The sequence below is a fragment of the Gymnoscopelus braueri genome, assembly GCF_963280865.1.
Source record: "Gymnoscopelus braueri genome assembly, chromosome: 15".
NCBI lineage: Eukaryota > Metazoa > Chordata > Actinopteri > Myctophiformes > Myctophidae > Gymnoscopelus > Gymnoscopelus braueri.
This window is the reverse complement of record NC_137620.1, coordinates 37015442-37038924: the sequence shown is the minus strand read 5'-3', so window position 1 is coordinate 37038924 and position 23483 is coordinate 37015442. Positions and strand designations below refer to the sequence as shown.

The 23483-nt window shown below is 42.5% G+C and overlaps 1 protein-coding gene across 3 annotated transcripts in view; it reads left to right on the top strand.

Moving 5' to 3' along the window:
* The first annotated feature begins 907 nt into the window (after window positions 1-907).
* LOC308101215 (uncharacterized protein) overlaps window positions 908-23483 on the top strand; it is a 58434-nt gene continuing 35858 nt past the window's right edge. For 2 of the 3 annotated variants that reach the window (XR_013934513.1, XM_080450601.1), the window contains exons 1-11: window positions 908-1047; window positions 15734-16199; window positions 16484-16645; window positions 16894-16955; window positions 19591-19693; window positions 19950-20035; window positions 20203-20303; window positions 21567-21637; window positions 22048-22155; window positions 22351-22421; window positions 23020-23137. Coding sequence is in view for 2 of the 3 variants with exons in the window: in XM_080450601.1 (XP_080306727.1) it covers window positions 15933-16199; window positions 16484-16645; window positions 16894-16955; window positions 19591-19693; window positions 19950-20035; window positions 20203-20303; window positions 21567-21637; window positions 22048-22155; window positions 22351-22421; window positions 23020-23137 (1149 nt within the window). In the remaining variant the exon portion in view is untranslated. Of the gene's footprint in view, window positions 1048-10104; window positions 10167-15733; window positions 16200-16483; window positions 16646-16893; window positions 16956-19590; window positions 19694-19949; window positions 20036-20202; window positions 20304-21566; window positions 21638-22047; window positions 22156-22350; window positions 22422-23019; window positions 23138-23483 lie in introns of all 3 variants that reach the window. The other variant, XM_080450602.1, reaches the window with a different exon arrangement.

Here is a 23483-nt window from a genome sequence, read left to right as displayed (position 1 = left end):
TTTGCATTTACTGTAGGCTATCTTGTGTGTGTGGCCAAGATAAGAGCTGCTGCCAGCCCCTCCCTTGGCATGAATATGCCAAGGGAGGCCCCCCCCCACACACACACACACACACACACACACACACACACACACACACACACACACACACACACACACACACACACACACACACACAAACTCACTCATATTCCTTCACTTCAGTGAACTAACATTCACTCTTCTCCCTCCACTCATCACATGTAATATTCATAACCTCCCCATTCAATCCGTGTGTGTGTGTGTGTGTGTGTGTGTGTGTGTGTGTGTGTGTGTGTGTGTGTGTGTGTGTGTGTGTGTGATGACAGGTGGGCGGATCCTAAAGGAAGAGCCTTTATTTCCACCTGAACGATCACGCATGCGCAGGCTGGTGGCTCCCCACTGTCCCTCTCACGCCTATGTTGCCATGTCCGCTTATTATAAGCGACCTTGGGCTTATTTTTCTGTGAAGTTTACTTGTAAATATTTGTTAGCTGCGGCCGGGTTGCGGGTTTTCGGTTTTGGGCTTGTTTCTAAAGTGTAGTTGCTTATTTGGGCTTGTTTCCAATTCCTAATGTTGTTTAAACCAGTGGTTCTCAAACATTTTTTTTTTTTTTAATAAGTCCACGTATCACCATCTGAAAACATTTTGTGCCAGGGACCCCCGTACCAGATTTGTGTTGTTAAATTAGCAGATCTACAAGCTCACAACGCGTTGCATGCATTCGCGACGCGTTGTGAGCTTGTAGGTCTGCTATTTTCAAATAGACGCTTCTCTTAGGCGTGTTTTCATAGACCTGGTTGCATATTTCTCTCACTAACCTGGCAACACTATCCATGAGTCGCTTTGCCTTTTACACCAGCAGACAGCAGTGAGTGAGTCGGTGCGTGTGTGTGGATGGATGGTGTATATTTGTGCGTGTGATGTTTATGTGTGTGGTGGTGATGTTGTTGCGTGTTTATTTAGATTTGAGATGTTAAACGGGCTGATAGAAGCTGGAAGTAGGCCTAACTGACAGTCTTCTAACGGTAAGTTTGTCTATTAAAACGGTAACAGGATAGGTGGGCTCTTAATAGGGACATCTGGGCGCCTCTATGTAAAATTGGCTATTTTGTCCAAAATGTTAAAAGATAAAATATTTGGAAAATGTTTTTTAAGTAAAGTATAGTAGGCTATACACAGTGGTGGAAAGTAACTAAGTACATTTACTTAAATACTGTACTGTGGAAATAAGAAAAAATTAAAAAAAAAATTAACATTGCAAAAAAATTTAACATTGCAAAAAAATTAACATTGCAAATTACACCATGATGAGTCATCACAGTGTAATTTGCAATGTTAATTTTTTTGCAATGTTACATTTTTTTGCAATGTTAATTTTTTTTTTAATTTTTTCTTATTTCCACACAACTCCTTTATGCTATATTAATGACATAGTTAAATATTGAAAATGGGTGGATTTCCCCTTTAAGTACAATTTTGAGGTATTTGTACTTTACTTGAGTATTTCCAATTTCCAATATTTTTACTTCTACTCCACTACATCTCAGAGGCAAATGTTGTACTTTTACTCCACTACAATTATTTGAAAACTTTAGTTACTAGTTACTTTTCAGATATAAACTATGATATTATGAAAGCCCTATTTTATACATAGGCTATTTGAAAATAGCAGATCTACAAGCTCACAATGCGTCGCATCGCGACGCGTTGTGAGCTTGTAGATCGGCTATTTTCAAATATTTAGTACTTTTACTTTTGGTACTTTAACTACATTTTTATGCCAATACCTTTGTACTTTTACTCAAGTACATTTTTTATTCTGGACTTTTACTTGTAACAGAGTATTTTTATATTGCAGTATTGGTACTTTTACTTGAATTTGAGTACTTTTTCCACCACTATACATGATTAGAACAGGCGACAAATTAAGGTCTAATATTTCTTCAATTGCTACAAATGGCTACAAAACCTGTATATCCAGTCATTTTTGGGGCATAGACAAGAAGTTGAAGGATAACATTGTCTGATAATGATGTACCGTGCATGTTCACATCATGTATAGCCTACTTTACATTACTTATTTTTTTTACATTTTGGACAGAATAGCCAATTTTACATAGAGGTTCCCAGATGTCCACAGTCCATCTATCCTGTTACCGTTAAAACATCTTTAAGCTTTATTATGTGTGTATTCTGTCTGGTCTGAAACCAGAGAGCAAGGAGAGAGAAAGGGAGACCAAAGGAGAGAGAAAGGGAGACCAGTGGTCTCCCTTTCTCTCTTCTAAGATTCATAAAACTTTGGAAAAAAAATTCCATTGTGGTCCTATATTTTCATGTCATTTTAGACATGATGTGAAACGGGACATTCTTCATAATGAGTATTGAGTACTTTTACTTTTGGTACTCAAAAAAAGGTAAGGGTATTTTGATTACTTTTACTCATATATCTTTTTAATGCATGACTTTTACTTAAACAGAGTACTTAATTTCTATATTGCAGTATACTCTTACATATTATGTACTATTTCCACCACTGATTAGACACAGACAGTCTGTTGCTGTTGCAGTCCTTGCATAATATATGACAGTGTAGTCCTTGCATGAGACACAGACAGACTGTAGTCCTTGCATGGGACACAGTCTGTAGTCCTTGCATGGGACACACAGTCTGTAGTCCTTGCATGGGACACAGTCTGTAGTCCTTGCATGGGACACAGTCTGTAGTCCTTGCATGGGACACACAGTCTGTAGTCCTTGCATGGGACACAGTCTGTAGTCCTTGCATGGGACACATTCTGTAGTCCTTGCATGGGACACAGTCTGTAGTCCTTGCATGGGACACAGACCCAGCCATAGAAAGTCTCTTGGTGATGAAATGGTAAAAAAAACTTTCCTTGTGAACTCTCACCTTGTAAACATTTAAATAATTGCAGGCAAGGCAAGTTTTATTTGTATAGCTGAAAGTTTTATATACACAAAGACAAATACTAAGTGCTTCAGGCACACAAAAGCAATAATAGACATAACACAGGCATTTAAAAACACAATAGAACAAAGGTACCGTTACCGTACCTCACAATCTGTCTTCCTTCCTACAATGTCAAGGAACCAAAACCTAAGGACTGTATACTCTTGCATACTGTAACAAATTCAATCTAGAAGGAATAAATAGAGCAAAAAAATTAATAAACATGAAATAGAATTGTTAGGTAAACTTACATGAGAGGGTGGTGTTTGTAGAACAGTATTATATGTGTCGGTTTGGACGCTTACAGGTCCAACGCTGAGAGGGTACAAATAGAACCAAATGGACCCTTATGAACCTCATTTGAATCTGAAAATAGCAGATCTACAAGCTCACAACGCGTCGCGACGCGTTGTGAGCCTTGTGAGCTTATGTACTATTTTCAAATAGCCTAAGCATAAAACAGGGCTAACGTGGTTAATATATGTTTTGTAATGTAATCATTGATATCTACAAAGTAACTCAAGTTTTCAAATAATTGTAGTGGAGTAAAAGTACAATATTTGCCTCTGAGATGTACTGTAGTGGAGTAGTAAAAGTATACAGTACTTAGTTACTTTACAACACTGCATAAGAGCAATACAAAAATGGAAATAGAATAAAGGCAAAATTACCTGAATGGGTGTTTGTGAACAACAGCATTATTTAGTGATGTACCAGGTTTTGTAGGTTCGACCTCCTGACCTTTCACTCAACATTATAAATCCGTCACTCCCAGCTGCATCCTGGGTAGAAATACATGGCGTGCTTTTAAAAAAACGCAAGAGAGGAAAGATCATTCAGGTGTTCATGGAGGTTTCTGGTGAGAGGGCCGGGACCACCCCTGACCTTCTCTGTTATTCCTGCATGTTGTGGTCTGACATTTACCTCTCTCTCTCTCTCTCTCTCTCTCTCTCTCTCTCTCTCTCTCTCTCTCTCTCTCTCTCTCTCTCTCTCTCTCTCTCTCTCTCTCTCTCTCTCTCTTTCTCTTGCTTTACTCCACGTATACCTGTCTCATCCTATTTCTCATTTTCTCCCCCCCCCCCTTCCTCACTCTCTCCTCATCCTCAGCTCTTCCCGCTGTCTGTTAGTGATGGGTCGTTCATGATCGATTTGTTCAAAAGAACTAGTTCATTGCCGCGAACGTGAACTAGCTCGTTCACGTTCTGAAACTGTTACGTTCACACTATCGTTCATGCCCCCCATCCCCTCCCCCCGTACACAGGACGTAATAATAACGCTCCCGCGATAGTGTTTTTCACTAGAAAATAGCTCTACTGAACGAGAACGTGAACGAATAATTTGAACGAATCATTGCCGTGAACGAAATCGTTTGTTCACTGAAATTAACGTTTTTTCCCACCACACCACTACTGTCTGTCTGTCTGTCTCCCTCCCTTCCTCTAACCCCCTAACCTGACTCTGTCAAATGGAAGAAGCTTTGCGACACATTTTGTTTCACTCAAATGCAAATGAGATTTCCGGAGGGAGGGGGGTTTACCAGGCTACTAACCCCCCCCCCCTCCTCCTCTCCCTTTCCCTCCATAAAGTTCAGGTCAGAGGAATAAGTCAGGGGGTATTGCCTGGGGGTCCTGTATCCATGGTGACCACAGAGATGACTTTTAGGGGTCTGAAATGTTGCCTTTTAAAACACACGTAATGGGACTCCCAGTTCCGATGAGCCGCCTTTAACTGCACAACGACAGCTGTAAAAGTTTATTTCTTTACCTTACTTGATTGAAAGGGGACATTTACTTGTAGATTAGCCCTGCTAGCTGCATTTATTGGTCCCCTGAATATACCACTGAGGATCAATAAAGTTTTCTCTCTTCTCTTCTCTTCTCTTCTCTTCTCTTCTCTTCTCTTCTCTTCTCTTCTCTTCTCTTCTCTTCTCTTCTCTTCACCAAAGTGCTTTTAGCCGACTACATATTGCCATTCTTAGAGCCTTGCACTCTCATATGTGGATTAAAACATTTATAAAAAAGGAAATAATAATAATAATAATTATGATGTATTTTGTTCCATTTGTTCACTCTCAGAGTTACAGACCTCTAAGGATCCATTTGGTTCCTAACTATCAATCATTTACATGGGGGACCCCCCGGACTCCCCTCAAAGACCCCTGGGGCTCCCCCAGCTAAAACATGGAGGTTCTAATGTTTTATTCAACAAGAACTGTGTGTGGCAGTTCATCAAGTTCAGCGAGACATTAGATCAAGTTCATTTAAATGCTCAATATTATTAAGCCGCTTTCAGCACTGTGAAACCTCAGTGTGTGTGAAACCTCAGTGTGGGGGGTCTGACACACACACACACACACACACACACACACACACACACACACACACACACACACACACACACACACACACACACACACACACACACACACACACACACACACACACACACACACACACACACACACACACACACACACACTGTTTATGGCTGTTTGTCTTGTAAATAGGGTTCAGGCCCCCTTTTCACCCTCGGTGCTCTTAAAGAGCTTCTTTAGTGTGTGTGTGTGTGTGTGTGTGTGTGTGTGTGTGTGTGTGTGTGTGTGTGTGTGTGTGTGTGTGTGTGTGTGTGTGTGTGTGTGATTAGATAGACCTGGTTGTTCTGCCAGTCTACACACGCACACACATCTTTTGAGATGAAGACTGGTGCTTTTACTGTGCACAGATCAGACCTCATTATCCTCGCTGTCAGGCAGAAACCTTGTATCTCCATGTATCATCTTTTCATGTTTTTCTTTTTCATAAATTAATGTCCTACTTCGTCGCACTGCGACTCGCACAAGAGCGTTGTGCAAAAGTAGCAAAAATAGCCGAACTACGCGTTGTGAGCTTGTAGATCCCATAGAGTTGTATAAAAACTAGAGGGCAGACGGCCCCGCCCCCACCTATTAATCTTCTTCCGGGATTTGCTGCAAGTAGGGATGCAAATTATCGATTAATTCTTTCATTGATAGTTGATAACCTATACCGATCGATTGACCGATTAATTGATAAGTGGCGTTTTTTAGGACCAAAAGGAAAATTTGTGTCCAAAACCGAAAACGAGTGCAGAAACACAATTGCCTTGATGTATATGACATTAACGAGCATCAACGAGCATCAGCTGGACAGAGACACACACACACCTCCCCTCTCCAGTGCTCTATGGAGTCTGTCTCATTTCTCTCCAAAAGCCCTTGAATATGATGATTACTGTGATTGTGGTAAGCTCACATTTGTTATATCACACACACCATGCCTGTGACTTTCACTAGCCCAAAATTGCTCTAGCTAATAGAGCAGGCGCACTATAGCGTTTCAGACGATAGAAGCATGCACAGTAGGCGTTCTAAACGCGGAAGTCTTGCAACACCGGATTTGGCCACCGGGCGTCTATGGCTTCAATAATTTCCATTTCCTCAAAAGTAACAGTTATTTGGACATACAAGGTTTCCACCCGACAGAGACGATATACAGACAGAGCCACCGACGCAGAGAGCACTGACTAGGTCAAAGGTCATGATGGGTAGGGTTCATTATGTGCCAACAGTTACGTCGTTGGGGACTGAAGTCATCTGATGATCTTCACGGATCATCTTCACAGACAGTCTAGTCAGTTGACCCGGGTTCAACTGCTCCACGTAAATCCTTTAATTGAGCAGTTCATCTGTGGAATTTGTGTTTTTGTTTTGTTTGTTTGTTTTGATCATTCACTTTAAAAGGACAATTACATGGTTGCAACACCAATGTAGAGTATGTGTGCAATTAAAAGTGCATGAAGGATAACGGTAAAACCCCCCGGGTCTTATTTCCATTGTGGTCCTTGTCAAAAGTGGATTTGAGTGCTTAGCGTTTAATAATGCCATGGACCAACTGTAACATCCTCATACCAACCGTATAAACCTGAGTTATGCTAGGCTAGTTATGCCGAAAACATCAGATCTACAAGGTCACAACGTGTCGCGCTGCGACACGTTGTGAGCTTGTAGATCTGATGTTTTTGGCGTGCGATACCGGTGCGCAACTAAATATGAAACGCCCTTGAACCCATCAGAATTCTGTTAAGTTGTGTATTACCACCAAACTGGCAAAACAATATCATCACAACGCATGGGTTATGATTCAAACGTGGCAATATATTGCAGTACTGTAAGCAAAGTCATATATTGCGAAAACACACCAAGCTGAATTCTACGTATTGAAAGTTGTACACAAATAAATATTAGTTTCATAATCTATACTGTAGAAACGTATCTAATAATAATAATAATAATAATAATAATAATAATAATAATAATATTAATATTAATATTAATATTAATATTAATAATAACAATAATATCACAGCCTCACCTGAATGATTCCATTGTAAGAGAGGTCTGTGTTTATGAGAATAGTTTTGGTATAGTTCTCAGATTAAACAACAGGCTATACATCACTCACTATAGTTAGTACTTAATTATCAGATTATTAATTATGATTCATATCGTTGGTGACACATAGCATGAGTCATCAATTTCACATTTTTCATCAGGGTGTGTGTGTGTGTGTGTGTGTGTGTGTGTGTGTGTGTGTGTGTGTGTGTGTGTGTGTGTGTGTGTGTGTGTGTGTGTGTGTGTGCGTGTCTGTCTGTGGGCTAATTTATGTAATGTTCCTATGTGTGTGTTGTGCCAGCAGGTGCATGCTGTACTGTGTGTGTGTGTGTGTGTGTGTGTGTGTGTGTGTGTGTGTGTGTGTGTGTGTGTGTGTGTGTGTGTGTGTGTGTGTGTGTGTAGGTCAAATGAATTTATAGTGTAAATATTTGCCTTTGCATTATTTCTCAAGCAGGTTTGGAATATTGCGTGTGTGTGTGTGTGTGTGTGTGTGTGTGTGTGTGTGTGTGTACGTGTGCACGCACATGTGCATGTGTGTGTGCGTAATTTTTTTTGTCAAAGAATGCAAAACATTTTTCATTGGTTGCCACAGTCCTGCTTCATTGAGGTCGCTAAGCAACCGGCTCCATAGCTCACTGTTCCTCAACGTCCAAATGTACCCTTATGGGTCTGTAACTCTGAGAGTGTAGACATGGGACCATTTGTTTTTTCCATTTTTGGGACCCCAGTCTACACTGTAAAATTCTCAGTGTTAATTTAGCTCTCTGAGTTACAGACCCGCAAGGGTCCATTTGGACCCCCTGGTGGTCGCCGGACCGCACATTGCTAATGGCTGGTGTTTATAATGCTGTTTCCCTGTCACCATGGCGACGGGGTGGGGGACACTATGAAGGACATGGTTCCATATTTACAGCCAACACTTCTCAGAGTGAGTCCCTGGTGGTCACACGGAGCAACGTCACTACACAAAACACCTTGACACGAGGTCTTCATGGGGCGAGAGGCCACCTGGGAAACAGAAGGTCCCAGGTTTGATTCCTGGGCCCGGCAATGTGTCGAGGTGTCCCTGAGCAAGACACTTAACCCCTAACGACCCCCCCCCCCCCCCTGCGTTCACTTGGGCAGCAATCAGCTGGGTGAAGCTGAAAACTGAATTCCTCCCGTGAGATGAGAAATTAGATTAATTTCATACTTTCACCAGCGACAACACAAAAGCTACAAAACCGCCTGGTCAGCTACACTGTCGTCAAGTCGCTGTTGAAGTGTTGCACAACACGCTCGTTGACGTGGGCAAGAATTCCCCCAGGAAATGTGTGGAGAGAGACGAGGTGAAATGATGAAACAAAGACATACAGTATGAATGATTGACACTTTACCCCGTCACTGAAGCACTGACAAAGGTTGAAGCCTGCTCAACGTCTTTTGATGTAGCTTGTGTAGCTCGTCACGTAGCGACAAATGTCAGGCGTCAAGTTTGTAGCCTCAGGTCGCTGGCTTTGAAGTGGCTTCCATTGAAAATAACTTAGTAGTTATAAACCATATACAGTAATGTCATATAATGCACAAGACAAGTACACCCCAAGTACAAGTACACCCATGTGGACATGTCACAGGGACTTAGCCCCAATCCGTCCCTTGATGCCGACTTCCGAGTGCCATGCAGGGAGGCATTGGGTCCCGTTTTCATAGTTTTTGGTATGACTCAGTCGGGGACTGAACCCCCGACCTCCCATTCTCCACTGAGGTTGTCCTTGAAAATGCTTGTAGCCTGCCACTTTGTTGCTAGTGTGAATGCAGCATGAGATCACAAACATGACCACAAGGTAAATGAGGTGATAAAGCAGGCTGATAGAACCTTGCCTAGTCTCGCTGTCTGGTCCTACTGTAGTGGGACATTGGCACGCGGTGCTGACTTAATGCCTTGGCTTGCAGCCAAAAAACCTGTAGCAATATTTACGGGCCTTGAACATGCAAGCAGGTATTACATTTTCCTTTCTTCTCGTCGATTACAGTGCTTGAAGAGAAGAAGGGCAGTCTCATCAAGTGTACACGTATTGTTGTCTAGCCAGCACCTGTGCCAACTTATTTTTGGATGTGCGTGCTTCGCCTTGGACTCTATTTCTGATTTACAGCTCTTCTCAGGGCTGTGTTGAGCGTGCTCAAATAGGTTTGATTGACAGCTCCCTCACACTGTTGTTAGTTTTGTTGGACCTCGAAGGACAGGACACTTTACCTTGTTATCATTCATTTTGCCCCGGGGGGGATGGTGACATCATAAAAGTGTCCTCATAGCTCCACCCAGCTTCAATCTGACTACTAGAGGTGTAATCAGCAAGATTAACTGAAGACACCTGTATGAGGATGTTTTTAACTTTTATGTTCACCTACAAATCGGCTGAAAAACACGAAACATGTCACGCTTTTCACTGTGATTCCTGTGTGAAGGCCACTTTTCCTCAAATACACATTGTTTGCATAATTTATAGGGGGAAAAATTTTAAACATATAGAGGTTATATTTAAAAACAGCAAATCTTGTATGAAGATTGTTATTACTAGGCTATATTTCATCTTGGAACAAAGAGAGGGAGAGGAGGAATGAAAAAAGGAGAAGTCGAGAAGTTGTCATGTTTCTCTAGCTCCTCCTGTCACATCATTTCATTTCATTTCAGTTTTCACTGTTACTCCTCTCCTCTCCTCTTGTTAGTATTTAGGTCAGGACCCAAATATGCAGAGATAGATGGCTGACAACTGGGTCAGTAAATGGAGGTAAACTAACAAGAGTGTGATCAGTTCAGAAAGAATGTCACTTCACAGCAACGTCTCACACACACACACACACACACACACACACACACACACACACACACACACACACACACACACACACACACACACACACACACACACACACACACACACACAGTGCCAATGCTGGGGTGCGGGGGCTTCATTTCAGTGCTTGTTGAAGTTGAGTTGTCTGCTGTGTTCGCATCAATGATTTTCCCAGCATGCAACTGAGACTGGGGCTTGGTACTTCCTGTACTGTGTTCTACTGACCCACCACAGTTCCCATGTTTACGACACCGAGCTGAAGAATAAAAGAGTTTTTAGCACTCGTAGCTGCCGATGCCAAAAATGTATTGTGGACACAGAGTTTTAAAAACACGCCAACGTGTCCACAACACATTTTTGGCATAGCTACGAGTGTGCGGCAACTCTTTTATTCTTCAGTGTTTATTTTGTTGGCTGGCACCTCGCGGAGGACTGGTGTGCGTTGCACTCTTGGTAACTGTGTACAACACCGAGCTAAAAGCATCAACAAGATAATGATGTAACTAGTCTGCTAACTAAGTAACACAACTTGTCTCGGGGTGCAATGGTTAATCGAACACATTTATTTAACCCGTAACACTTTGAGCATGTCAATATAGGAGAAAACTAAGTGGAAAAAAATCTGAATATGTACAAATTGTGAAAATAGCATGACACAATATTGTGTTGCGAATCAAAAAAGATTTAAAAAACTAGTCTTTATCAGATTATAACAAGACGTAGTGTAGTCTCATATGTTGGCTTTAAAAGGGGTGCAAGTGATATTTGTTTGTAAGTGTTCAGTAACAGGAGTTTCCCCGTTTCTCAAGATCTCAGGTCAGGATATCAATTGTACCCATGAGGAGAGAGAACTCATACAGGATAAACAAGTGAAATTGGAAGTGATGAAACAAATGAAAGAGTAAACTAAATCTGAACTGGAACACAAGCTTTGTGGGGGTGCTCTCTCCTGATTGGCTGAAATTGGCAACCTACCTGAATATTTTTTTGGTTTATGTTTATTAAAGAGCTGGAGAGATGGGGAGACCCCTGTTACTGAACAAACACTCTAACTGGGGTCTGGGACCTTCGGGGTTAATTGATGGGTTTCCAAATGGACCTCAGAGTGTATAAATGGAACCAAATGCACCCTTACCAGTCCATTTGGTTCCATTTGTACGCTCTCAGAGTTATGGGAATCCTCGAAATTAAAAAGCTTGAGAACCACTGCACTATCAAAAACCTTTTGTTTTGACCAAAATCACTGATCATAACACCTTTTAATGTGTCTGTCATTTGAGTCTATCATGTGACATGTACACAGTGACAGCGTGTGAAACCCTGAGATCCGGTCAGCCAATCAGGGCACCGCGTGTGAACGGGGTCACCGGGTTGGGTCTATTTTAGCATATTATTGCTGTGTAATTGGATGATGTCATCACCGCTCTGGAGTCCCCTTTTAAAAGCTTTTACACACACACACACACACACACACACACACACACACGCACACGCACACGCACACACGCACACGCACACGCACACGCACACACACACACACACAATTGTGTTGTGTTATACTTGTGAGGACATCAACATTTTAAGATGGCGACATTATGAATGTAATTTTTACTATTTCGTTGCCATTTTTATCCCTAACCCAAAAGCCAATAATAGCAGATCTACAAGCTCACATCTGCTATTTTCGGTGTGTAGCACCAACTAAACGATACAAAAAAGCGAAGCGATTATTTCACATCAAACTTTTATTGCCTCTTTCATGCAGGTTGATGATTGTATTTGTGCTTAAAACTAAAGTCAACCTTGTTTCGAAATGTCGCTTCATCGCCTCGTCATTTAAATCAATGCGAATGAGTTGCTCCCAGTGTGTACGGATCTTAACTCTAAATATCATTGTTCAACTATGAAACAACTATTTCTCTTGTGAGGACCAGGAAATCTATTTCTCAACTTCTACAGGGACATTTGAGCCCTCACAAGTATAGTAATACAAATACAAATATACACACACACACACACACACACACACACACACACACACACACACACACACACACACACACACACACACACACACACACACACACACACACACACACACACACACACACACACACACACACACACACACACACACACACACACACACTGACCCCAATACAATCTATTTCCTAGTAAACAAACTGGCATTGTGTGGAATGCAGCCTGTTGCTCAGTGCTGAGAACAGTTGCCACGGCAGCGCATGGCATTTCCAGCCCGGGCATCTGACAGACACACACACACGCACACACACACACACACACACACACACACACACTAACGCCCAGTTCTCACCAACAGCGATAGTGTTCTTCCATTAATTATGTTTACAAAATCATTAAATCAATAAAAAAAAAGATTAGATTAATGTTTCTATTGGAGAACATTAAAACGCAAGTATGAGGTCTTAAACTTCATTAAACTCTACGATTTTTTTAAGTCAGTGAGTCACTGTACTTTATTCAGTGTGATATCAAACTTCCTCAAGCTTCCTCTTTCTATGTCTGAATCTCTCTCCTATATGTCTGCTCTCTCCCTTTCTCTCTCTCTCACTCACACGCACACACGCACACGTACGCACACACACACACACACACACACACACACACACACACACACACACACACACACACACACACACACTTGTGCGCGCGCACACGCACACACACACACACACATGCACACGAGTACATACACGCACACGCACACACACATACACACACACAGTGAGGAAGGATGGGTAGTTAGTACGATTACTTCGAAACTTTGACTGAAGAAACCAGATTCACACAGACCTGTGGTTATGTAACATGCACACACACACACACACACACACACACACACAGTGTATACACACACACATTCCTTCATTTTTAATTCATTGTTATGAAGTTTATATCGTTGGTGACGCATCCATTATCCTCACGCCAGGGACTGTGTGTTTCTGTCTGTCTGTCTGTCTGTCTGTCTGTCTGTCTGTCTGTCTGTCTGTCTGTCTGTCTGTCTGTCTGTCTGTCTGTCTGTCTGTCTGTCTGTCTGTCTGTCTGTCTCTCTTTGTCTGTTTGCCCCTCTTTATGCTTCATTCTCTTTCTCTATAACTTCCTGTCATTTCATCCAGCCTGCGTGAGATAGATAGATAGATAGATAAATACATAATGAATCAGGTGAATTAAAATATATATTAATATTCTCTGTCCAACAATAGTTTGTTTGTTCAGCAAATTCACTCTGCTGTACAAATACTGGCTTTGAATGTCCATAAGGCACAGCAAATAGTAACACACACACACACACACACACGCGCGTGTGTGTGTAATGTGTGTGTAATAAATCATTTCGTTGAATTTAAGGTACGTTCAAAGACACCGCGCTTGTGAAACACACAATGCTAGGCTAGTACAACCTACAGTACATCTACATAGTAAAACTAGTATCTATCAGAATATGCAACAAGTGATAGAACCAACGAGGAACGGATCATGTCCTGAAGGTCCCACAACCTTAATTGCCTTGTAGGCAAACATCAGTGTTTTGTACTGGGAGCGGACAGCAGCCAGAAGCCAATGAAGGGAACGCGAAAGAGGAAAATGTATAGAGGTTGAAGGTAGGGGTGGGACGATATATCGATATATCGATATATCGCGATACTTTCTCCCGCGATAAATAATCGATACACTGCCGAAAAATATCGATATTAAAAAAAAAATTGTGATACGTTGTTTTTCCTACTCTGTATTTGTGTAATGATGATTTTGAACTGTTTGGTGCTATTTTATGTGTTTATGAATTGAATACAATGGCTATCGTGATATATCGTTGGTGAATTTTCATGCAATATATCGTGATATCGCAATATATCGATATTTTCAGATATCGTGATATATCGTTGGTGAAATTTCTTGCAATATATATCGAATATCGTGATATCGCAATATATCGAACATCGTCGAATATCGTGATATATATTGTTATCGTGGGCCTAATATCGTGATATATATCGTATCGTGAGGTACCCATATCGTCCCACCCCTAGTTGAAGGCATGCTGCAGCATTGTGGATGGGGCTTAACCAAGCCCCCAGAACCCAGTGGTTGCATTGAAGCGAAATGGACATGCTGGCCATTCGTACGTACTGCAGCTTAAACGGACGGGGCCACTGCACAATGTACGAGCGAAAACTGTTTCGACCAATGGGCTCGACTCACGAGCTTGCGCACAAGCTTGCGCACAAGCTTGCGCACGGGGCCGCGCACCTCTGTGACGTAAAACACGTCACTTCTGTGAAGCAGAACGTATCACAGTGGCCCCAAATAGGCTACGCCCATCACACTTTCCAACCCGGAAGAAGGGGTGAATTCGCTTCATGCGCTGGGTGAGCAACTCAATGCAAGTGGATGGGAGGGGATTTCGGGTGCCCTCTCTATTATTTTTAACTCTATGGGCTTAACCCATTAAAGACCGGGAAAGCATCTGTCATTTTTGATTTTAACCACTTTAACCATTATCTTATACTTTGGCTATTCAAAAACAGCAGATAATACAGTATGTATGAGCTTGTAGATCTGATTCTTTTTTGCAAATCTTTGAATATAGGATCTCTTTAAGTGAGCATGCAAGTTGTCCAGTAAGGAGGGAGTTACTGTTGTCAAGCTTTGAGATGACCGAGGCCTGGATAAGGTGGACACACTCCTTGGTGAGGACAGGTCTGATCCTCTGGATGTTGTGTAAACCTACTGAATGGATTGGTCACTGCAATGTGTGACTGGAAGGACAGCTATTATTAACCACTTAAGCCCTGTATACTTTGCTGTAGTACAGTTTGAAAAAAATTAAAATACTTTCAAAAGACTATATTTCGTGTCATACTGTACCTTTGGACCATCACAAAGTCACTTTACAAACTATTTTATTTAACTACAGTGCAATATCAATTGTGTTTTGTTGGCAGTGTAGCCAAATGTAAGAACAAAACAAAAATGTTGTGCCTTTTTTCATATGCATGCAGATCCACATGAGGAGAATGAAACAACACAAGGAAGTAGTTAGAAAACTGAAAAATAGCCAATCTGCCATGGTTAATTTTGAAACACTGTGAAACAGCAATGTATGAATTTCACATGATTAGATATACTGGCGGTATTTTAGGAAAGAAAAACCTGCCATATAAAATCTGCCCTCGTGCTACGATTGGCCCCCGAGCCGGACTTTGGACATGTCTGCCATATGATGAACAGTGAAAAGAGCAGATCTAACTATTTGTACTATGTTTGAATCATTTTGTTTTATTTTATTGCATTATCTTTTATTTTTGAAAAGTTTTGGATTGTGTAAATATATTTACAATTTATATTTAATATTTTCACTATTATTTTATATTATTATTATAATAGTAATAAAAGGAACGGTTTTGGACATACAAGGTTATCAAACATTAACCTGTTTGTTTGTGTATTATTTTCAGATCTCTTTTCCTTGACCTCTCACCCCTGAGTCCTGGCTTTGACCTTTGATCCCTCAGATGTAACCGTGGCGATGACCACTCTCTGCACCAGTCGTCATCATCTCCATCACAACCATCGTCATCATCATCATAATCATCATCATCCACACTCTGGTCACCGTGGCAACCCCGTAGCGCTCTCGTCCAATCAGCGGCAGCAATGCACGTGATGGGCAGCGTCTCGCCGGCCAATGAGATCGAAAGCTTCAGGGAAGTGGGCGCGGCTGTCGATGTCCCCGTGTCTCCGCCCACTCCTCCCTCCAACCCCCCCGCTATCGTGGAGGGTAACCCTGCCCCCCCGCCACCCCCTCCCCCTCCTCCTCCCCCCCCTCTGCCCCTGGGCCTGGGCCTGGGAAACCCTGTATTTACAGAGAAGAAGAAGAGGAGGGTGAGGAGTTTCTTCTGGAAGACCATTCCAGAGGAACAGGTGAGACACGTTTAGGTCATATTTACGCTACATCTGTCGGCTGGAAACCTTGTATCTCCAGTTTTCAACTTTTTATGTTTTGTTTTAGTTTTTTCCCGCAAATGAACGCCCTACTTTGTTTGAATAACCTGTTCCAATGGATCCAGTGTAGTTATTATTAAGTCACAAGAACTTGTGACTTAATAATAACTACATTGGATCCATTGGAACAGGTTATTCTTTCCATTTCCTGAAAAGTACCGGTCAAAAAATCTAACATAATGTAATGTGTGTGTGTCTCCTAGGTGAAGGGGCGGTCCAACCTGTGGACAATGGGGCGTGGCCAGCAGCAGCAGTACCAGATAGATGTGAGGAGTGTTGAGGAGCTGTTTGGTCACAATGACTGTCAATCACACGCTGTGGCCACGCCCATCAGGGGGCTCAAAGTTAGAACGTCCGTCAGAGAGGTGAGATGTGTGTGTGTGTGTGTGTGTGTGTGTGTGTGTGTGTGTGTGTGTGTGTGTGTGTGTGTGTGTGTGTGTGTGTGTGTGTGTGTGTGTGTGTGTGTGTGTGTGTGTGTGTGTGTGTGTGTGTGTGGTGTACCTCTGATACTCAACTCCTTCTGTCTCTCCATCTCTCTGTCTGTCTGTCTCTCTCTCTCTATGTGCCTCTCTGTCTGTCTGTCTCTCTCTCTCTCTCTATGTGTCTCTCTCAGATCTCCATCTTGGACTCAAAGCGAGGGATGAACGTGGGGATCTTCCTCAAACAGTTCAAGAGGTAAGACCCCCCCCCCACTCTCTCTCTCTCACACATACACACACACACACACACACACACACACACACACGCACACGCACACGCACACGCACACGCACACGCACACGCACACGCACACACTGCCATATACATTAGACATACCATCGCCACACGTAGCTCTCTCAATTCCAGTCCGCTTAAGGAAGGAATTTCAATAAACAGGTCAACTTTGTGACAGCGTAGCTACTCTCCACCTGCAGCAAGAACCCTCTTCGCCATGGTTACCTAATAGGCATCATGTGCTATTTAGGAGTTTACACCAGTTTTACAGTTTTATCTTCACATTCAGTGGTTTCATTTAAAGCCACTATGAAATGATATTTGTGACATTTGTCACAGTTTATGAGCCTGTAAAAAGTATTTGACAAACTGTGTGCGTGCGTATGGGCTAAGTTTACAGAATATTCAAGGTTCAAGTTTGTGCTTTATTGTTACATCTTGTGTACCGGTACATAAGAGTAAAACTTATTTTTGTTTGGCTTCCTTCAGACAATGCAGCAGCATAGGTAATAATAATAACAATAATAACAATAAAACCGTTAAAAGATTTTAAAAGAAAGAGAGAGAGTACAAAACAAAAGCATATGTACACGTGCATATACACCAACAGCATTTTTTCAACTTTCTAACTTTATGTAAACCTCACAGTTTCTTCTATATATAGCAGATTAGGTAGGAACAGTTCAAGCATATAAGAGTGCAAGAAAAGGATAGGAGAGGGGAGAGGTGGATGGGGGGGGGGGTGTGTTAGCGTTTCCCTTTGTCCTGGTTCATTCTAGTTCTTGTCAGTTCGTTCATGTGCCTGATTGTACGGGGAAAGAAGCTTTTTTCGCAGTCTGTTGCCAATGGCTCTGATACCGCGTAGCCGTTTTCCATGAGGCAACATCTCAAACGGTCTGTGGTTGGGATGGCTTGGATCCTTGATGATTCCGCGAGCTTTGCATACACAGTGTCCGTCGTACAGGGCTTGGATGGGAGGGGGGGGGGGGGTCACATCCACTGATGCGGTTGGTGCAGCTGCCATACCAGCCAGTGAAGCAGCCAGTCAGGATGCTCTCGGTGGTGCCTCTATAGAAAGCTCTTAGGACTTTGGGACCCATGCCAGCTTTCTTCAGTCGTCTGAGAAAGCAGAGGCGTTGTTGTGCTTTCTTCACCACCCGCTCTGTCTGCACATCCCAGCTGAGGTCCTCAGTGATGTGCACCGATGGGGATGCTAGGGTTCATGTGGCTAATGACTTGTTGCCACGCACATGCTGCGTTCATAGAGGTGTCATGTTGAATAACAGCCTTATTTCACCCTCTAAAATCGCCCTGATAATTGCTAGTGAGAAAGTCTAGATACTGTATGCAGATCCACAGGTGTCTGGTGAAATTATGTAAATCATAATTAATTTCATATTGTAATACATAGTGTAAAAAACGAAAGAATATTGCAGTGTCATTGTTTTCCAATAAAGTTCAGCTGTTAGTATTATGTGTAAACAGAGTGGATGATGGTGGCGTCTGGCGTTGGAATGTTACAGACAGACAGAATCCTGGTAGAGTAACACAATCTGTCATGTCACATGACTCCCACATTATGGTTAAAAACGACTGTTTATCACTTTAAACACAGTTTGAACTGGTGTTTTTTTAACTGTTGCAACTTGTAATGTATGGGATGCAAAATGGTTTTGCCTTGATACAGTATAATGAAATGTTTCTTGAGTATATTTTAACATTGGAATGTGTCCTGCAGTCTTGAATATACCTTCATGTAATACTTTGTAAACACACTGACAGAGGGGTGTGTACAGTATACTAGAGGTTCGGGTCGATACGAGTCAGAGTGACGTGGTCGCGGTCCGTCCGCCCGCCCATTAGCTAATTTGAATATAATATACACACACACACACACACACACACACACACACACACACACACACACACACACACACACACACACACACACACACACACACACACACACACACACACGTTACATACTGTACAGAAGCACATGAATGTATGTACAAGAATGTTCTCTCTCTCTCTCTCTCATTACTTTATAATCTTGTACTTTCTGTACTGAACCTCCGGTCTCTTAAATGGATTATCAGTTGGGAGCCTTCCAGTGTGTGTGTGTGTGTGTGTGTGTGTGTGTGTGTGTGTGTGTGTGTGTGTGTGTGTGTGTGTGTGTGTGTGTGTGTGTGTGTGTGTGTGTGTGTGTGTGTGTGTGTGTGTGTGTGTGTGTGTGTGTGTGTGCGCGTGTGTGCGTGTGTGCATGTGTGTATGTGTATGTGTTTGATTGTTGATCCAGCCAAATGAAGAATTTAGAATATCATTAATAAAAACTGACAGAGTTACATAAGACAGAGTGAGTAACAGAGCGCGCGCACACACACACACACACACACACACACACACACACACACACACACACACACACACACACACACACACACACACACACACACACACACACACACACACACACACACACACACACACACACACACACACAGAGGGAGGGGGAAAAGCCACTCCTGTGGGTTTTGGGTTCCGTCCATCCATCCATCCATCCATCCATCCACTCTTTCTCTTACTCCATCCTCAGGTCCAACCAGACCATAATAGATGACATTCGTCATGGCAACAGTGAGCACTACGGGGCGGAGCCACTTAGAGAACTCCTTAAACTGCTTCCTGACACAGAGGAGGTAATACACACACACACACACACACACACACACACACACACACACACACACACACACACACACATCACGGTCACGGCCTGAAAGGGTGGAGAACCACTGCTCTACGTCATTGAAGTCGCTGACCCCTTGTTTAAGCGGTTAACAATATTAGAATGATTAATATTAGTATATTAAGTAAAGTCACTGCGTGCAGTGTTGTGACAGCTGTATGGTGGTCATGTGACGATAAAACCTCTTTGTTCCCATCATGCCTCAGGTGAAGAAGCTGAGGTCATTCCGTGGTGACACCGCTAAGCTCTCATTGGCTGATTCCTTCATGTACCTGCTGACTCAGCTGCCCAGGTGAGAGGTCATGACATCAGGCTCACATAATGTGACCTTTCTCACTTGTTCTTATGTCACATCATATTTAATTCTATCCCTCTGTCTGTCTGTCTGTCTGTCTGTCTGTCTGTCTGTCTGTCTGTCTGTCTGTCTGTCTGTCTGTCTGTCTGTCTGTCTCTCTCTAGTTATCCAGTACGTATAGAGTCGATGTTGTTAAAAGAGGAGTTTCCTTCGGCTTCTGAGTCCATGAAACGAGACATCCGCACTCTACACACTGCTGCCACAGGTGACACACACACACACACGCACACACACGCACACACACACACACACACACACACACGCACACGCACACGCACACGCACACGCACACGCACACGCACACACACACACACACACACACTGACTGACTTGTAAGTCCAAACAAGACAGGGTCTAACAACGGCTATCTGTATCTGTGGATAGCATGAAGTTAGGTGACCTCATCCTTACATCAGTCTTGCCCAAATATGGAGGACAGACATTCTGTACTAGTGTACTAGTCTCCAAGTACGACTCCAGACTGGTTATAGCCCGGAGGGACAGTGGTTCTGAGTTTATATATTCACACACACACACACACACACGCACACACACACACACACACACACACACACACACACACACACACACACACACAAATGTTGTCGTCGATGGAATTTAGAAATATTGGTGTATTGAGTTCCTTGGCAGCGTGCACAAAATGGTAATTGGTAAATGGTGCATTTATATAGCATCTTTATCCAAAACGCCTTACAATAAGCATTACATTCACCCATTCACACACATTTACACCAACGGCGATGGAAACCATGCAAGACACCAACCTCTCTCTCCTCTGTTTATAGTACAGTTGTTCTGATACTATACTCTCTCTCTCTCTCTCTCTCTCTCTCTCTCTCTCTCTCTCTCTCTCTCTCTCTCTCTCTCTCTCTCTCTCTCTCTCTCTCTTTATTATGGACCATCACCCCCCTGATTTGACTGTCTTTCTTGCACACACGCACACACACACACGCGCACACACACACACCACTCTTTCACACCACTGTCTATCTTTATCTGAGCTGTTAACTTCATGCATGTTACAGTAATTGGGTTTCACACTTATATTGCTGCACACAAGCTCTCGCACACACACACACACACACACACACACACACACACACACACACACACACACACACACACACACACACACACACACACACACACACACACACACACACACACACACACACACACAGAGGGATTAAAGCTGCAATCCAGTATGTTAATACAATATAAACTAGCACATCTGGAGTGGTTGGAGGGGCTCTCCCTACTCACCCACTCTGGTTGAGTAGTAGTACTGGTTGCCTTAAGCTCATAAGCCCAATATCCTCCCAGGCCAAGCAGGGATTCCCTCTTCTCCACGCAGGCCCGGGGTTTGAATCCTTACAGTTACATAAAACTTATGGATTTCAGCTTTAAGGTTTATGAGAGATGTGATTTTCTTCTCTTGTCTCTTCAGAGCTGTTAACGTGTGAAGAGCTGCATGCTGTTTTACATCTGGTGCTGCAGGCTGGAAACATACTGAATGATGTGAGTCTCACACACACACACACGCACACACACACACACACACACACACACACACACACACACACACACCCACGAAGACCTGAGGCCGATTTTACAAATGTCATCTAGATCCTAACAGTTTTCTGAAACACTTATGTTGTTATAATATCAGTGATTCTCAAACTTGTTCATGTCAAGGACCCCTAAAATTATATGTGTTTGGCCGCGGAGACCCATCTCAAAATATGTAGTTCCAGGGAACCCCAGAAGCAAAGATCTGTGTATGACTCTGTGTGTGTGTGTGTGTGTGTGTGTGTGTGTGTGTGTGTGTGTGTGTGTGTGTGTGTGTGTGTGTGTGTGTGTGTGTGTGTGTGTGTGTGTGTGTGTGTGTGTGTGTGTGTGTGTGTGTGTGTGTGTGTGTGTGTGTTCAGGGTGGTTATTCAGGCAACGCTGCAGGTTTCAAACTCGCATCTCTGCTCTCTTTGGCCGACACCAAATCCAACAAGCCGGGAATGAACCTGCTGCACTTCGTAGCTCTGGTAAGTTGTGTGTGTGTGCTTACGTGAGTGTGTGTGTGTGCGTGCGTGCGTACAGTATGTGCATGCATGTGTGTAGTTCATCCATTTAACCGAAGAGTGAACATTTCTCTCTCTCTCTCTCTCTCTCTCTCTCTCTCTCTCTCTCTCTCTCTCTCTCTCTCTCTCTCTCTCTCTCTCTCTCCCTCTCTCCTACAGGAGGCTCAGAAGAAGGATCAGAGGTTGTTAGAATTTTCAACCCGGCTGCAACACGTCCAGACTGCTGCCCGGTCAGACCATATTTATATTTATATTATACAGTACATTACTATTCATAACTTTAACATGTCTTATGAATTATTCATCTTTTTTTTTGTTGTCGGGTGGAAACTTTACTTACTTTCCAGGAAATAGAAAAAAATCCAATGTAGTTGTTTTTTTAGTCACAAGCTCCTGTTAATACTTTTCATTAGTTTGATATTTATAAAACCCACAGACACTCTTAACCACTGTAGCTTTAAAAAAAAATCTAAACTATAAATGGCAGATCTACACACTCTCACCACACGTTGCGTTGGCAGCGTTTATAGATTGGCTTGTAGAACGACAACATGTATTTACCAAAAAACAAAGTTTCAATATGGCAATACAAGGTTTCTGCCCGACAGCGCCAGTATAATATATTGCATGATTATAACTTTAATAAAATTATGTTAAGTACTGTATCTGATTTATTGATTAGATGTAATTTATTATATGATTATTATATTATTATATTTAATAATTTCCAGTGATTTGAATCCTTAGAACTAAAATAATAAGTTAAACTTTGACTTTCATTGTGTTTGTTGATGTAGTTTGACGTGTTGTTACTTCCTGTTCCTGTAGAATCTCCATGGAAACGCTGGATGCTGAACTTAATTCGCTGACATCTCGCACACGCTCAGTAGAGAAGAGCATCAAGTGGGACACTGAACTACTGACGCAACTAGACACCTTTCTGCAGGTAAAATACACACACACACACACACACACACACACACACACACACACACACACACACACACACACACACTATGGGTGGGTCGTTCAAACAGTTAATGTGTACATGAAAGAAATCACCAATCGTGTAGGAATAATTAACAGAAAATCTTCTTTATATTAAAATTGCCTTGTGGGTGGGTGGACAGTAGGCGGGCATCACGTAAACATCCTGATTTGATTGGCCAAGAGGAGATGACAAACGTAACATCCAGATTCGACTGGCCCAGCAGAGGTCACAGAACATAATATCCGGATTCGATTGGCCAAGCTTAGTTTAGCGCGAAGTGGCCTGAAAATCTAGTAATATA